The 16784-nt window shown below is 47.9% G+C and overlaps 1 protein-coding gene across 2 annotated transcripts in view; it reads right to left on the reverse strand.

Moving 5' to 3' along the window:
* Nucleotides 1-8279, reverse strand: part of tns2a (tensin 2a) — a 70108-nt gene extending 61829 nt beyond the window's left edge. For both annotated transcript variants that reach the window (XM_088914988.1, XM_088914978.1), the window contains exon 1: nucleotides 8119-8279. In XM_088914988.1, the coding sequence (XP_088771114.1) occupies nucleotides 8119-8232 (114 nt within the window). In that variant the 5' untranslated portion in view covers nucleotides 8233-8279. The remainder of the gene's footprint in view (nucleotides 1-8118) is intronic.
* Between the last annotated feature and the right edge of the window lie 8505 nt (nucleotides 8280-16784).

Genomic DNA, 16784 nt, shown 5'->3' on the forward strand with positions numbered 1-16784 from the left:
ACTCTTAACTGACCTTACCTCATAACCAGCATGAAAACGAAGGCTTTCCCTGCAGACGGAACAAGCTGGGGAAGTGCTATATTACTCTGCAGCCATATCACCCTGCAACTCACAACTGGCAGCCCACTGAAGCTCAGCAGGTGTGAGCCTGGTCAGTACCTGGATGGGAGACCTCCTGGGAAAAACTAAGGTTGCTGCTGGAAGAGGTGTTAGTGGGGCCAGCAGGGGGCGCTCACCCTGTGATCCATGTGGGTCCTAATGCCCCAGTATGGTGATAGGGACACTATACTGTAAACTGGTGCCGTCCTTCGGATGAGACGTAAAACCGAGGTCCTGACTCTCTGTGGTCATTAAAAATCCCAGGGCGTTTCTCGAAAAGAGTAGGGGTGTAACCCTGGTGTCCTGGACAAATTTCCCATTGGCCCTTACCAATCATGGCCTCCTAATAATCCCCCTCTATGAATTGGCTTCATTACTCTGCTCTCCTCCCCACTGAGAGCTGGTGTGTGGTGAGCGCTCTGGCGCACTATGGCTGCCGTCGCATCATCCAGGTGGGGCTGCACATTGGTGGTGGTGGAGAGGAGTCCCCATTACCTGTAAAGCGTTTTGAGTGGAGTGTCCAGAAAAGGGCTATATAAGTGTAAGCAATTATTATTATTATTATTGAAACGGTGCTGAAGTCGCGGTTCACTGGCGTGAGCGATGCTGATTTGGTTTCCGACACGGCTCTGGACGTCTGGCACAGGGAATACTCTGGGACAGCGACATGCTTCGGAGAGACGCGCAAATGGAAGCCAAACTGCAGCCAGAGCACGGAGGCACAGGAGGAGTGGGAACAGACAGACAACATAGCCTATGGTCTCTTCCCCAGAGAAAAGGCAACGTTGTGTGCTCATTCGTACTTGTTTATGTATACAGGTATTCACGAACCACACAAAATGGGTAACAAATATTTGAGGCGCTTTTATATCAAGTGATCAAGTTTAGTTTTGAGTTTTGGCATATCACCAAGTTCCGATTTTCTCTGTGCTCATGTGTAATTACTGCTGGGCAGCACAGCGGTGCCGCCTGAGCCGTTCGCCCACCTGAGTGACAGCAAGGCCGAACTGCAGCAGATTACAGGGCCTGAGGCTCGGAAGACAGCAGGGCTCTTTTGAAAGGAAGCATCTCCCATAAGCTTTCACAACAACATTCCAGCCATGGGATCTTCTCCACCCGCAAACACATGGATTAAGTGTTGGATTATGTGCATAAAACACAAGTGCCCTAGCCTTTTTACTAAAATAAGAATTGAAGTCATGGAATTTCCGCCACATATTTGAGAGAGGGGGGGTCCTGAGAGTTTATTTTTCTTCTTCTTCTTTTTTTCTTTGAAAGGCCCAGTTCAGGGGGATACAGTGGGGATGGAGGTGGGGGTGGGAGCCCCACAGAGGTTACAAAAACAGAGGGAGGCAGGGAGTAGACAGGAAGTGCCCGGGGGTCACTGGTTTATGTGTGCATGACGCTGTTGTCAAATTGACAGGAGCTGAGGTTCAGCCCCTGCCTTCTGTCTTCTAAAGCCACAGCCGGGGTGATCGTCGGCGCGTGCGAGCAGTTTCTGCACCAGCTCGGCGCGCAGAGAGCCAAGATAAAGGTTGGGGGGCCGGGATGAGAAGAAAATGGGAAATGGAAGATGATTGGAAGGGGGCTGCGGGTTGTGATCTTTTAAGAGGGGGATCGTCTCTGAGTATCAGAGCCAGATGTGACCTCTGCTTTTCAGTGGGGGCTGCCCTCTCCCCCCCCCCACACCAACCAACTTTAAATTCAGAAGCTAAGCCCACAAATTCTATGGCAACAATAATAATAATGGTATTTCATACAGCGCCTGTCATGACATCATCTCAGGGCAATTTACAATAAAACACAGTCGAACCAAAGCCATAAATAAAAATAATGTACTGTTGCCTTAGCCACTTTGTGGGGATCCTGTTCCACAGAGCTCCACTGGGCCAAAAACGGAGACGTCCAGGGACTTTATGTTTGAGGGGCACTAATGGTCACTCTTTTCTGGAGGAGGGCGTGACTGGCAAGGCCGCGAAAGAGTCCTCTGGCTTTCCTTAACATGTTGGATCTGGAGGGATTCTCTGACGAGGAGGCGTCCTCGCAGACTGGAGAGAGGGAGACACGTGGTCCTGGGGGAGACGGGCAGGGCCAGGAGGGTGATGGGAAACAGGGAGCTGGCGTGGGAGTTTGGGAAGACAGGAAGTGAACGGAATGGAGGAGGGGTCGCCACAGAACCAGAGAGAGATAGAGAAGGAGGAGGGGAGGCGGACAGCAGGTATGGGTCTGCGAAGAGGAAGTCAAAAAGAACAGGAGAAAGAGAGGAGGAGAGAGAGAGACACAGCCAGGGTGACAAAGAGCCGGGTAGAGGAAGAGGACGAGGGGAGGCCCGTGAGGGAGAGAGAAGGGAGCGCAGGAACAGTTGGGGTCTTGTGTTTAGGAGGAGGAATGAGTGCAGAGAGAACAGAGCCAGGGGCTGATGAGATCCAGCTGTTCTCCTGGAGTACAGAGGGGGGGGGTGTCTCTCAGCCCCTGTTGTCCTGAGAATGTTTACATAAGTGTATTAACAAACCGCTGAATCACAAACCCCTCACTCCACACACACACACACGAGCACACACTCTGTCTCAACATCTCTGCCCATACTCCCAGCCCGCCTGCAGGCACAGCGCAGGCCTGCAGCTTCCTGACAAGAGCCCGCTGTCAGATCACCACAGGGCCTGCAGCAGCCCGCGGGCACCAGCCCCACACGGTCGGCTTGGGAAACAGCGGGGGGAGGGGCGGGACCCGCTGAATGGCGTCGCTCCACATTGGGCACGTTTGTGGAACTGCCAGAGAAACACGCTGACCGTGCGGGAGAAGTGCAACGCTGCTGAGGAGTCTGTATCGTTGGCATGTTGCTCTGTGCGGCTACAGGGAGCCCCAGAATGTTTGAGATGGTGACGGTAGATTATTTTCCCATCCGAAATGCAGCGCCACACCTCAATACGGAGCCAGTCCGAGATCTGCAGCCCAAGTGCACGTTAAGGCACGGCAACAGTAAAAGAAAATGTTAGTGCCCAGAGAGGAACCCATGGCAGTAATAGGCTCGCTTTGCAAAATGAGCCCCACCGCAGCCTTGCTGATGGAGGGGTGTCAGGTCCAAGCCTTAATGCCACTGTCCTGCACAGACTCAGATCGTAGTCTCAGGCAAACCTTCGGCTGAGCTGCAGAGTCTGGTTCGAATTCTTGGGAATCCAGGATAGTGAGATCAGTGTTAACAGCCTCACCTAGTGTCCTGTCGTCTGTGCCCTCAGCATCAGTGGTGATGGTAGAAATGTAAAGCTCTTCCTGAGCGGCTCACCAGATCGAGCTGACTGCGGGCGTGTCAGAGAAGCCAGTCCCTGGGTCTGGATCTGACCTGAGCATGTGGAGGGCTTGTGGCCAGAGATCGGAGCCTGAGAACAATTGGCACTTCCAGACTGGGTGGGTATTTGATAAATAAAGGTGCTGACTCCAAACTCCTGGAGTAAGGATTAATCTGGAATGTAAGGTCATAAGAAAGAGAGAGGACGCCATATGACCCATTTAGCCCGTTTGGTCGTTAGTAGTTAATTGATCTAAGGATCTCATCCAGCCGTTTCTTGAACAGAGCCAGGGTATCAGCTTCCGCAACACAGTGGACAGCATGCTCCACACTCCCACAGCTCTTTGTGTAAAGAGCGTAAAGAAGCGCCTCCTGCTCTTGGTTTAAAACGCACTTTCCTGTAGTGTTCACTTGTGTTTCACTGTTCAATCGAAAGAAGTCTGAATATGTGTGTCTGTTTAAGACTTAATTAGATTCAGTTCCTTCAGCCTGTTGGTGTCCAGAACGCATCTGGTGGCTCAGTTTTGGACTGATTCCAGAGCTGCTTTATCCAAGACACAACACCACTCATCTGTGCTTGAACTGAATTCCAATTAGTGATACAGGCTAATCATGATTAAGGAACAGCAAAAGGAAGGCTGGTCTGCAGAGATAACCAGCCTTCTAAAGCTGGCAGGATGCTTTAATCTGCTGGAATACACACAGGGGTCTTATTATTCCAAAGGTGAGCACCGAGGAGCACAGCGCACTCAGACTAATCTCTACCCCGTCCTCTGATCCCCCAGCCCCTGCTTGTCACACCACCTGTGCTGAGCCGATAGCACTTGCTTTAAAGCAGGCACACACAGAGGTCAGGAGCTGAAGACACTGCATGGAGCCAGGCTGCAGATTATAACCAGCAGCGTCACATTCCTGCCAGGACAGGGTCAGTGGTGGGGACAGCAGAGGGGGTGGGCGGGGGTCACAGGACCACTCAACAGGGATATTTATATCCACACACACCCCTGCTTCCCACATGCTGAGACCAGAACAGCCATTATTCCTCCTCATTACAATCCAGCCCTGCTCCCACACCTTGGCCTTACAGTCTATCACTCTGGGCGACACACTCACACACGTATTCCCTGGTACAGCTCTAATTATCTTGTGGGTATAAATGTATATATAATCCATGAGGTCATGTGAGTGCTTCTATATAGGTATGTGATCATTGCAATTTCAGCATGGGGCTTAGCAGCTTAGTTTCCATCTTATAGTTTACTTTCAACCTATCTTTCATTAAAACAACACACAGCTGTTAAAATGTAAGACATTCACTACATGTTACGTGCAAGCCACTCATTTCTGATCTTAGTAAAAGAGCCACCTACCTACAGGGGCTGCTGTCTTCTGGTAATGTTTTAAATTACCTATATAATTGAAGGAGCATAATTCTGTCCTGGATCAACACTGTTTTATAGGTTAACTTAACCTTTAATGAAGTGAACATTGTGAGAGTTCAACTGTAAATCAGCATAAGAAAATGTTAATAACTTTAAATTGTTTAATTTGTAACAAAACACTCAGCACCCCAGGACTAGAGTCTGAATCCCCTTGTCTAAAATCAGAACTAAACAAAAAACACTGTTTTACGAGTCTGCAGTGATTCAAAACCAAAAGACCTCCTGTTCACCATAAATGCTAAGTTACTTCATTGCCAAAAATTCAAACAAAAATGCTGGATAACATTTCAGTCTGCAGGTTATACAGATCTCAAAGCCACTCTGGGCAATATCCCAGCTGAACCAACAATCAGAGAATGAAGAGACAGGCCAACTACAGTATCGACTGAGGCCACAGAGTATATTCCTTTAAACACAGGGAGAGGATGTTGATTTTACAAAATGTTCTTTTGTGTGTGCAAGCGAAAATTTTCCAAGCACTTTTTTTTAATGCTGACGTTTGTATAATGATCTCCATGGAATATCCCGGAGGAAACCGATGGAGCTCTCTGTAATTCCCAGAGAATGCCTGGCATGCTTTGGGAAAGCTATATCCGGAAGTACTACTGACGGCCACAGACAGTTGCAGCGTTTACTATGAGAATCCCGGCTGAGGAAGCTGGGAAAGGCCTGTTGGCGTCCATTTCCAGGGAAGTGGCGCCTTTTCCGGATCTCACTAGTCTTCTGCAGAAAACGTCACCACATGAGTCCCGAAGATTCAGCCTCTTGGTAGAAAACTATGGGATCACAATGCTTAAGAACTCACTTCAATTCTTGAGCACCTTGCCCTAACTACAACCAGCCTTTCAAGGTTAATTCAGGATATTACAATTTTAATTTTCCTGACAGGATCTAAAAGAGAGTTTTGAAGCAGCTGGGGTGCCAGAGCCTACCCCGGCAGGCAAAAGGCACAAGGCAGGGTAGACCCTGGTGGGACCCCACTCCATCCCAGAGCAGACAACCACACAACAGGGCCACTTTTCCCAGAAGTTGATTAACTTACCAGTATGTCTTTGGACTATTGGAGGAAACCAGCGCACTAGAGGAAACGCAATTATGGGGACAACATACAAACTCCTCACATATCGCACCCCAGGCCCAGAATTTAACCCAAGGCGAGGCAGCAAAGCTCACCACCACTCTACCAGCCATTGCCAACATTCTTATCTTTATTGCTATGGGAACCTGGGCCTCATCAGGTATTACAGATACAAGGACAGGGGAGCTAGATTTTGAGAAAGCTATATTATTTTTGTCTGATGCTTCGGTCCAAAGTGACTTACACCGGCACCAACTCACACAGCTGGGTGTTTGACAGGAACCATTCAGGTGAGGCACCTTGCTCAAGGGTACAACAGTACTGTCTCACCTGGGATTCTAACCCACAACCTTCTAGGTGCATTTAGTGCAGAACACCAAGCACTGTGCCACACTGCTGCCTCCGTTGTTGGCAGAAAAACAAAGCCCTTCTTTAAGACCTGAAGAGCTGTACAACAAGACTGCCAAAGTAGAACTACTGTCAAACTGGAGAGTCACAGATTACACAAAAGTTACAGTAAACAACACCACCGGAACAGGATTCACTTCTAATAGTACAATTCAAATGCCCTGGTGTTTTAAATTCTCCCTGGATTTCAGCACCAAACTGGTGACAATTCCAGTCAAAAACAAGGCTTGTAGATTTTTTTTTATACTTCGCACATCAGAGTGAGTAGGGTAGCGTTCCAAACCAGAACCCAGGACTTGGACCCAGATTTCAGAAGATGAAAACTTCGCCTTTATTCCTGGCGTTCCAGCCGCATCGTCCTCCTCCAGCCCAGCGCTCCAGCCATGCGCAGATGAACACAAGGTCTCATCTCGGCACAACAGCCAACACCCCCCCACCCAGTCCGCCGCCAAACTGCGGGTGAGTGACACACAGCAATCCCAGTCCCTCAGTGCACAGCTCTGGCGTTTCTCTCTGCCAGATCCCGCCGGTCCACAAGCTCCACCAATGAACACAACAGAAATACAGATCTTACTCCTCCCTGACAGTTTCCTATTCCTCAGAGCAATCTAAATGTTAGGAGCATTACAGTAACGCACAATAACGCCCACCTAGGCTTGCAGAGGTGGTTTTGACACAGAGATCATGTACTGTATACTGCATGTGACAAAGAACAAGACCAGTCATCAAAGGGAGCAGGCACAAACACACCTGTTCCTGGGGCCCCTCCTGTTAGTTAGGAGGGCTTCTGTTCATTCACTGGAATGAAAGTCAGACACCGAGGCAGTTATCTAGACCTTCAGGATCCAAATTGAAAACTGGATGTGTACTGTACCACTGTCACTCCTGTGAAATTCAAAGAGTGGTGCTTATCCACTCCTATATTTTGTTAAGAGCCTGAGTTGTATCAGTACACAAGCGAGTACACACTGATAAAAGAGTAAGCTCACTGTGCATTTACATTCACCCCATGTGGTCCAGAAACAGGCTGGGGATTTCTGGACTTGCTCAGCACTGTCGGAATAGCCTGATTCTCTGGACACATGGTTTACGAACACAAAACTTTATAAAAAGTGACATATCCTCCTCTAAATGGGTGTTGGGCCTCCATTCCTGCCATTAAATGCACAGGACCCAAAGTACAGTTTGCCCCCTCATGTGAACGTGTCTTCATGCTTTTCTGTCAGTCCAGCCATTTCCCCAAACCTAAAAACCCCTAGCATATTCAAGATCCCGGAGACTGCTTTCTAAACATCATCCTGTCACTGCCCACTAATTTTGCAGTTTGAAGGCTACTCCAGACAATCCAATTCCTTGCAAGCACCTAATCAGAGTTTTCACACTTAGACAGAAAGGCCTGTGGTCCAGCCAGGGCAGAAGAACGCTCCTGCCATGACACAGCAGCGGCTGGGCCCAGGTTCGAGAAGCTGGGTGAAGAGATTGACTACATCCAAAGATCTACAGCCCGGGTCCTAGCCACACTGATTCAGTGATCCAGACCTCAGCTGGAATGGAATGCATTCGTCCCTGAGCTCTTTGGGACCACATCGGCGGAACCCGGGGCCCAGATCCAGACCCTGGAGATCCTGATGATCCTGGGCCACCTGCGACAGCAAGACACACTGCACAGCCTGCCCAGCGCCGCTGTTGGAAAGCCGGATTGAGTTGAGAAAGCAGCACACTTGCCTTAGACCCAAGGCAGCAGCAACACAAATCCGATTCGGAATGCCAGCCCCGGACCTGCCCTGAATTTTTCTGGATCCTACCTTCGTCAGCCTCATCTTGTCCGCAGCGCCCGGGCCTTCTTTCCTGGGCACCCCCTCGACCGGCACCGGGCACAGCTCCTCTCCGCAGCACTCAGAGCTCCAGGCACAACCCATAGAGAGCGGGGACCCTCTGTCAGTCTCTCTCTTCCCCTCTTCCCTCTCTCACGCCCGACTGTTTTCCACTCCACAGTCCCACAGCTGTTTTTGTCGGCTGACGCCAGGCCCTCCCCCCCCCCGCCCCCCTCCTCTGCTTTTCCTGGCTCACTTACAACCCCCAGCCCGAGCGCAGACATTGCAATGAGGTACAATACGAGCAGGAAACCGATAGCTACTGCGCCCCGGCCGGATTTTTCTTATTTTAAAGGGAACGCGTCCCCCCTGAGCCCCATTCCTGGTTTCCCAGTCGCTCTCTGTGTACATTCCTGGCTGGGACCCCTCCATCCAAATGGAGGCCGAAATTCAGAATCGCGCCTCCCAGGAGACGCACGCTCTCTGCAGGCGAAAACAGCCAGAAACAACCACAACTCAGCGTTGAAAGCAGCCTCATGTTTAGTTTTTTTTAGGTAAAAATAAATTGGAGAGATGCAGGTGACGTTCATGTTAACCAACCTTCAATTTTACGATTCGAGCATGAAAAAAGCGCTGTTCTTTATTTACCTGCTGACCAGCTGCCCACTAGAGCACATCACCTGCTCAATCTGCAGGCAGGTAAGATGCTCTATAGGCCCTGTAGATCCCATCTGAAGCCTGTACGTGGACTTTCCAGAGAAGTTACATTGCAAGACTTTTTTTAATGTGCCACCACAACGTTTGGAAACATCTTTCATAGCACAAGGCGAAAAGACTATTTTGTGTGCAAGCTTCATATTAAGGGATGCAATATAGGTTGGGCTTGGTCCAGCCACCAATGAGCTTTGGCACCAGCACTGGAAACACAACGAGGAATTGCTTCTCTCCAGGATTCGAAAGCAGACTAATAATTCCCTTTGCTACAGTTTAAGCACAATATACTGTATAATTGCAACACGATGCCATCTGGATGTGAAGAGCCCTCTATAAATCATCTGCTTATACCTACAAGTACATACCTTATACCTTAATTAAATTGATGTTGTTGGCACTGCAGCCACAGTTATCTATCCAGGTTCTCTGCTGGGCTCAAGTCTTAGACATTGGAGACAATCCAGAATTATAATATATGTATGTTGTTAAGAGCATCAACAATTTACTCAGAACCTCCACTACTTTTTTTCTACTGTTATAACAACTCTGACTGTTGTCAGTACAGCTTGTGAGAAGGCACCTAACCTGTCGTTTAGCGTCTTTAATTCACTTTGATCTGCAGCTACACAAACACCATCACAACATCTCAACTCTACACGGAGAGCCAATCTGAGGTGTTGCGCTAATCCATCACATTTACTCATGAGGTCAAACTGATTGGTCAGACGTTATTAATGTCAGGGTCGATATCAGGTGCTCCAGTAGGAAGCGCTCTCCCTGTGGTCTGTGTGACGGTTCTAATGCTCCTGTATAATGATAGGGGACATTGCATTGTAAAAAAGATGCCATCCTTGGGATGAGACATAAAACCGAGGTCCTGACTCTGTGCTCATTAAAAATCCCAGGGTGCTACTCAAAAAGAGTAGGTGTCCTGGCTAAATTTCCCCCTGGCCTTTACCAATCATGGCCTCCTAATGATCCCCAAGTATGAACTGGCGTCATCACTCTGTTCTCCTCCCAACTGAGAGCTGGTGTTGCAGGGAGCGTACTGGTGCATCATCCAGGTGGGGCTGCACACTGGTGGTGGTGGAGGGGATCGCCATTACCTGTAAAGTCCTTTGAGTGGAGTGTCCAGAAAAGAACTAAGTGTAAGGAATAGTTATGGTTATTGGTAAATTGGTACTCACTACATCTTCATCGAGCTAAAATTCTACTTTCTGTACTACGAAACACAGATTTGTCAATATTAACCACTACCTTTAAACAAAATGGCTAAAATCACAGAGGGCAATTGGATTGTGCTTCTGCATAATGAAGGAAAAAACACTGGAAAAAGTATAAAAAATGCAACATTTCTAAGATCTGTGCACCGCAGAGTCCATGCAGGAATAAATGAAGAGGAGAGAAGTGAAGCTTACGGCTAAAAGGATTAAATACCCTCAAATGTAATTAAATGTGTAGCAATAGTGCGAAGAATGACACCCACAGGCATTTGAGTTTGAATGCAGAGAGCAGTAAGACAATTTAACATTTGAAGAAGACAGTGATCGAGGTCTGAGAGCAAAATCTGACAACAGCCTGAAGACTACCGGTCACCACTCATGAGAAATGTTCCTCATGAGCACTGCATCTCCTCACAGTTAATGAATGTTCGCTGACCTCACAGGGATGACTCACAAGAACAACATGAAATAAAATCTGGGGTCATTGAGGGCTCGCTGGTCTTCAGCATTACTTTCCAGAAATGTGACTGGTCATTTATAAAACCGCAACTAAAACATGCTTTTCCCCATACATCCAGAGTAAGAATTATAAATCTGACGCATCCTAATTTTAAGAACTGTGTGGTACCATGGACATGGATCAGTGAATTAAGGCTTGTAAAAGAGGCCACAAACACTCTGTGGTGATGTACTGTTTGACAGTGTGCTACATCTTCCAGATTAAAATCAGCCAGGAAAAAAATGTCACCAAACAAGATATTTGTAACTGCCTGAAATGTACAGCATGTATACAGCAGTTCTGGGTCGAAGAAGGAGAATGTTAAAAATGGTCAACATCAGTGAGGCTCTATTCCATTTGTATATCCCCGGCTTGTTTTGCACTGCAACAGGCAAAAGAGTCAAAGTGTGTAGTACAGTAGTTTTGGATGCCAGAAAGCACACTTGTGCTGTCTTCTCCCCACCGGCAGGAAGACACCTCTGCATTTGCCCACATTTAACAAGCTAGAAATAAAAGGTAAAAAACTACAGCACGCAACTAGCTCAAAGGTATCATGTAAACGGTAATATAATAATATAATCCTTGTCAAATGCTGTAGTGATGAAAGAAACTGTTTGCTGGTTCCCCAGAAACAAAAGCAGTTGGAGAAGGACACCAGCCCTGCAATTTGCCGGGACTCCGCAGTCTGGCATGGTCTCGGATTGGGACAACACCCAGAGACCCCACCTCCTCCTCCGCCTGACACACATGTGGCACGCTGCTCTGCACTGCGGCCTCGTCTTTCTGCTGCATAAACTGCTCTGCACAAACAAGCAAAGCTGGCCACATCTTGACAAAGGAAATGTGCTGGTGCCGTACGTACACCCCTATGTGCTCAGAGCAGAGCGGGAGGGCAGCTCTGCGTGCGCCCCCAGCTTCTCAGTGAAGACAGAGCCCCTTTTAAGGCAAATTCTTGTGCCTGGTCCAAGCCTCCTCTGCTCCTGATCCCAGACAGCAGGCCATTAGCGGGGCTCTGCGCAGCTCGCAGGTATGAGCCAGAGACCCTCTCGAACGCCAGTCCATCGCTCCGAGTTTTCCCAGTGCTCGGCTTGAGGGGTACAGGCAGCACACCCAGAAAACAACACAGGAGACAGAATCAAAGCCGAGACGGCAGGGAGGCAGGCAGACAGGCTCTCTGGGCTGTGACGGCCCTATCCTCGCATGACGCTTCAGACCAGAACGGATTCGAATCGATATCTAATCAGCTGCTGAGCAGACGCTGTTATCTGAAGTGGCTCATTCAGAGATGAACAGGATCAACAGGTACTGCTGCTGCAGACTCAGTCACAGTGGGTTCTTGGTGTTGAGAACCAGGGAGCCCCTGGCTGGTCGAGGGTTCGAACCGGGAACCCCCTGAGCACTGGGATGCCACATTTACCTGTGCAGCTGCAGTCCTGTGGTGTCACCCAGCCCTCTCGGGTTTCAGTGCCAGCTCGACCATAGGAGACGTCGGTGTATCCAGTGTCTACTTAAAAAGTACAAATGAATCTCTGCTCATTGATATGTTAAAGTGCGCCAAGAAAAAAACATGCAGAAGTCTAGGTCCTGTGCACCAAGATTCGAGATCCTTATTTTAGATCTCTGGTTCGGAAAACATAATTGATCACTAACCAAACCAGGAAATATTTTTCAACATCAATTGTTTTCCTGGCAGGTTACTTAAGACGAGTTGGAACAGTATGGAAGTGACCTGGAAGTGCAAAACCGAGAACAGGAAGCACTTCTTTACACAAGTAAAGGAGTAGGGAACAGGCTGCTCAGCCATGTCGTTGAAGCAGAAATCCTGGCTTTCTTTGAGAAACAGCTGGATGAATTACTTCCCTGTGTGGTGATCTGCCAAGATGATTACCTGGACCCCTGAGCGATGACGTACATCTGATTTCCATACGGTCTGATTTCCGGTGTCAGAAACACGCTCCCCAAAACTTTCCAGGACACTTCGTGGTATAAGCAGCTCCTGTGTGCATATTCTTGCCTTAGTTTATGAGGGATAAAAGGAGCCTGTTGTTTGTGTGTATTTCTGTCTCTTTAACAAGGATTAACAAGTAATGTAAAGTAGATTAATGTAAAAAAAATACTGCCACCACGTGAAAGAAAGTTGAAATATTCTTTACACAACATAATGAAACCCGAAACAGAGCACGCAAAGGCTGTATCTTGAGTCTTTATGTGTTACATATTATTTTATATGTGGAGAATAAAAAAAATCATCCGTCCCCGAGAAAACGTGCATATTTTGGACGGGGGGGGGGACGCACGTTCCCAGAGGATACCGAACTGGACAAGACCGACTATTGTTTTTACGATTAGGGCGAAGACAATGAATGTACCTCAACGATTGCGACACATCGGTAATAAGTGTGGCGCAGTACGCAGCAAAATGTGTTGCCCGTCAGCGCCGCTGTATGGCTTTAACGGTTTCTAGAAAAGCGCATTGAATCTGCAGGTCACAAGTCGCGATCCCCGCTGAAGACCCGTTACGCAGTCTCGGTTTCACAGCGTGCACCGTCCCCCCCCTAATTCCCACCCCGGGATCAGCGGACCCTCTCTATCCTGCGGATACGGGCGGAGGATACAGCGTTTCTGCGGGCAGCCATGGGGTTTTTCCACGGGGAGGGGTGCGACACTCTTTTGACTATTTCTTTTGTGCCCGGCCGCCGCCGCCAGTGACCGGGTGACAGTGGCCATTTCCCAGCCACGGTGAATACCGGGTCGATCTACTTCATTTGGAGTAAAGCGCGCCAAAGTACTGCCTAGTAAATTAAGAGAAAAAAGAAAAGGAGGACTGAGGGGACATGAAGGGGCGCCGATTACACCAGCTTACTCGCGAAATAAACACAAAGCTGGAAGATGGCGGGGTGGAAGAGTGAAAAAGCGAGGGAGAGACAGAGAAAGCGAGCGGGGGCAGAAAATATGAGAGAAAACAAGGAAGACTCGAGATTTGGAAAGAGCGCAGTACAGGAAGAGGAAAATGCCGGGCGGCGAAGGGGGAGACGCGCGTCAGCAGCACACATACCCGTCAAGACTGAGAAGGCTGAGGTAACACTACCACTTACAGGGGCTGCTGTCGAGCTAGAAGATAATACAGGTGGCCATCAACTCCCTGCCAAATGAGTGAGGTCTATCCAGGTGCTTGTGCTTGGCCGATAAGCCTGGTTCCAGCGTGAGGGAGAGGGTGTTGGCTAGGACAGGGAGACACCCAGCGGTGCAGCAGACTGGGAGCCAGGACAGGCGAGGGGGCTATGAACGCCTCGTTTTGTTGGTTGAGAAGCTGTCAGTGCTCGGGAACTGACATTAAGCCCTCGGAAATAAAACCCAAGTTCCCTGGAGGTAATCTCTCCCCGGGACGTTCAGAAAAGGACGTGACACGTGTTTTATCCCTGACCTAGCTCACTCATCTTCAAAGGCCCCAGTCTGCTGCCAGCCATCACACAGAGGGGGGAAACAAACAGGCATCGCACCGACAGCAGGCTTCACGTGCAACGCTGAACTTGCTCCCCGTGCCTCGCCCTCTCCGTGCGGCCTCCAGCAGCCTGGCAGAGCCCGTCGAAGCCGAAAGAACAACAGCAGGGAAATCCAGGACTCATTTACGAGGTTTGGAACATGGAAGAAATTAAATCACAGAGAAACGCCCCACATAAACAAAGCCTTTTGAGGCTAATCAGCCAGCAGTATTCCACTGTGGCGGTACTTCACCAAATATTTTAATACTAACCACAAAGGGCTGTTTAGAAAAAAAAAGACAAGACTGGCAAGCTGAAATGGAAACAGTAATAATATATGTCAATGCTGCAGAAGGCTCCATGGTAAAATAAGAGGGGGCTTCTTTACTACAGTTGTTTTTCTGTGCTGCTGCGAGTGACAGAGCATGACACAGGAGACTTCTACACCTGAGTGTTACAGCTGAACAGGGTATTCCTGACAGAAAGCTGGCCTGGTTGCGATGTGTCCTAGTGGTCTGGAACCTGTTAAAAGAGTGCAGAAGAAGTCTTATTTGAGAAAGAGAGAGAGAGAGAGAGGCCCAGGCGGGGAAAGAATTATTAAGATTAAGGGAGAATAGCTACCTGACAGCTTTAGTCCAAATAAGGCTGGAGAGGAACATTTTGGACAGTACAAGACAGGCAATTAAAAAAATCTGTTTCGTAAAACCCTCCTATTTGGAATCTGAAAAAGAAACAAAGCCTGCTAAGGATTTTCAGCAAGTTGGTCACATTGCTGGTTTCATAAATCTTGGCCTTTTCTATCATAGACATCGGAAAGTATTGGAGCTTTTTCAGTGAGCAGCTGCTTAAGTAATGGCCTGTGGACCTCAATGCAAGTGTCACAAAGAACTTTACACACTTTGCTGATTAGATATGCACTTCATGGAACAAAAAATATGGAATAAGGACACTACAACCTAATCTAGAAACAGATCTAGAAAAGATCCAAAATACATGTAAGCACATTTTAAGTCTGAGTGGTCTCTACACTTTGCCTCATTCCTTGGTAGTGAAAATGCAGAAAGAAACAGTTGGGTCAAGTATAGCTTTGTTTTGAGCTGTGGGGAAGATTAGGTCTAACTGGTCACCAATGGGCTTCAAAGCACTGTGCATCTTTTAATTCCCATTGTCTCTGCTGTTTCTACAACTCCATGTTGCCCTTCCTAAAGTTACTTAGAAGCTGGAAAATTGGCAAAAAACTCAAATTCCATTCAATGGAAAAAATAAGATGTATCACGTGGAAAAATTAAGTAGAATACATAATTACAATTTATTGCTTTTCTACAGCTATGCTACAAAGCACAAGGAAAGCTAGAAATTGAATTTTTAACATTATTGCACTGTTAAGGTGCAGACAGCTTGAGGTTAAGGTTAAGGCGCTACTTTTGCTGGGCGGCAATAATTACAGCAGGGACTTTGTAAACGTGAATTGTTTTGTTTTGGGAGTTCAGACTATGGAGCTCCTGTGGTTAAAGATTTCAACATCACAGGTTGGCGCTAACGCAGCCGTAGCTAGTGGCAACTGGAGACTTCTCGCACAATTATAGAAAAAGGCACACTCTGGGCTCTTGAGAAAGGAGCTCCAGTTACGACTGTTTACTTGCAACTGCAAGAATTCTTGGAATGCCCAAAACCACAAATGCTACCGTATGCAAGGCCTCATCTCCTTCCACAGCACTGCTGCTCTTCCAGTGCTAAAAACAAGCTCAGGAGACGTCCACAGGCGTAGATTGGAGGAAGGAAGTGTGGTCACGGCAGATTACTCAGTTGCTATGGTAACCACCTGAGAAAGGGCCAAGATTCACACCTGGGCCAATTCCGGTCGCTGAAGGCCAACGTGCACCCGGGCCGAAAGCCGGAAAGAGTCCCGGGAGTAAGGACAAAAATAAACCGCTGGCAGAACAGAGCCTTAATGGCATATTTCCTTTCAGTACGGCTGAACAATACAAAAATTTTTCAAAGCTTTTTTTCCCCAGCTTGCTGTCCAAGCAACGCTGTAACTGGGATACTAGATTCAGGATTCAGGGTGAAAATATGCACATCACGACTCTCACCTCAAGAGATCAATGCAGAGGGATTTTTTTGCTTTTCTGAAAAGCCAGGCCAGGATAGGGTTATTGGGTGTCAGTTTCCACCAGATAAATTACATTTTCTAAGCTATTAGCAGCAGCTATAAGCAGGTGCTGACATAGTCTCTTGTCCCTTGTGTCTGAATACATATTCTAACAAGCTGCTAAAGCCAGAAAGCTCTAGTCCAAGCTATAGTAAGAGGCTGTGTGGAAACTATAGATGCATGAAATAGTGTGAATTTTGATACTGGATGCATCCCCCAAAACTCTGCTTGATCTCTGCTTGATCCTCCTGAACTTTTGCAGAATTACTTAATCCTGCTTTTAAACCAGGACAGTTCTCTGGAACATTTCCAGGTGTGGTTCCTCACTGGGACATCACCTGGATCTGTACTGGAGAGGAAACCGTTTTCAAGAGCGACTCAAATTGTAGACAAACAAGCAAAAACACTTCCTACTCTAACTTGTCACTGTAGTGAAGCACCTTTTTTTTTGCCAATTTAACTCGCTATGGCTCCGGAGAGACATTCACAGGATCCCCCAGAAAATGTCTTCAGGTGCAGTAAGTTATCAACAGGATACCACTTCCACAGCCCCATGGGGCAGAAATGCACCCAAGCTCATTACAAGT

The sequence above is a fragment of the Atractosteus spatula genome, chromosome 1 (assembly GCF_055471065.1).
Source record: "Atractosteus spatula isolate fAtrSpa1 chromosome 1, fAtrSpa1.hap1, whole genome shotgun sequence".
In the NCBI taxonomy this organism is placed as follows: domain Eukaryota; kingdom Metazoa; phylum Chordata; class Actinopteri; order Semionotiformes; family Lepisosteidae; genus Atractosteus; species Atractosteus spatula.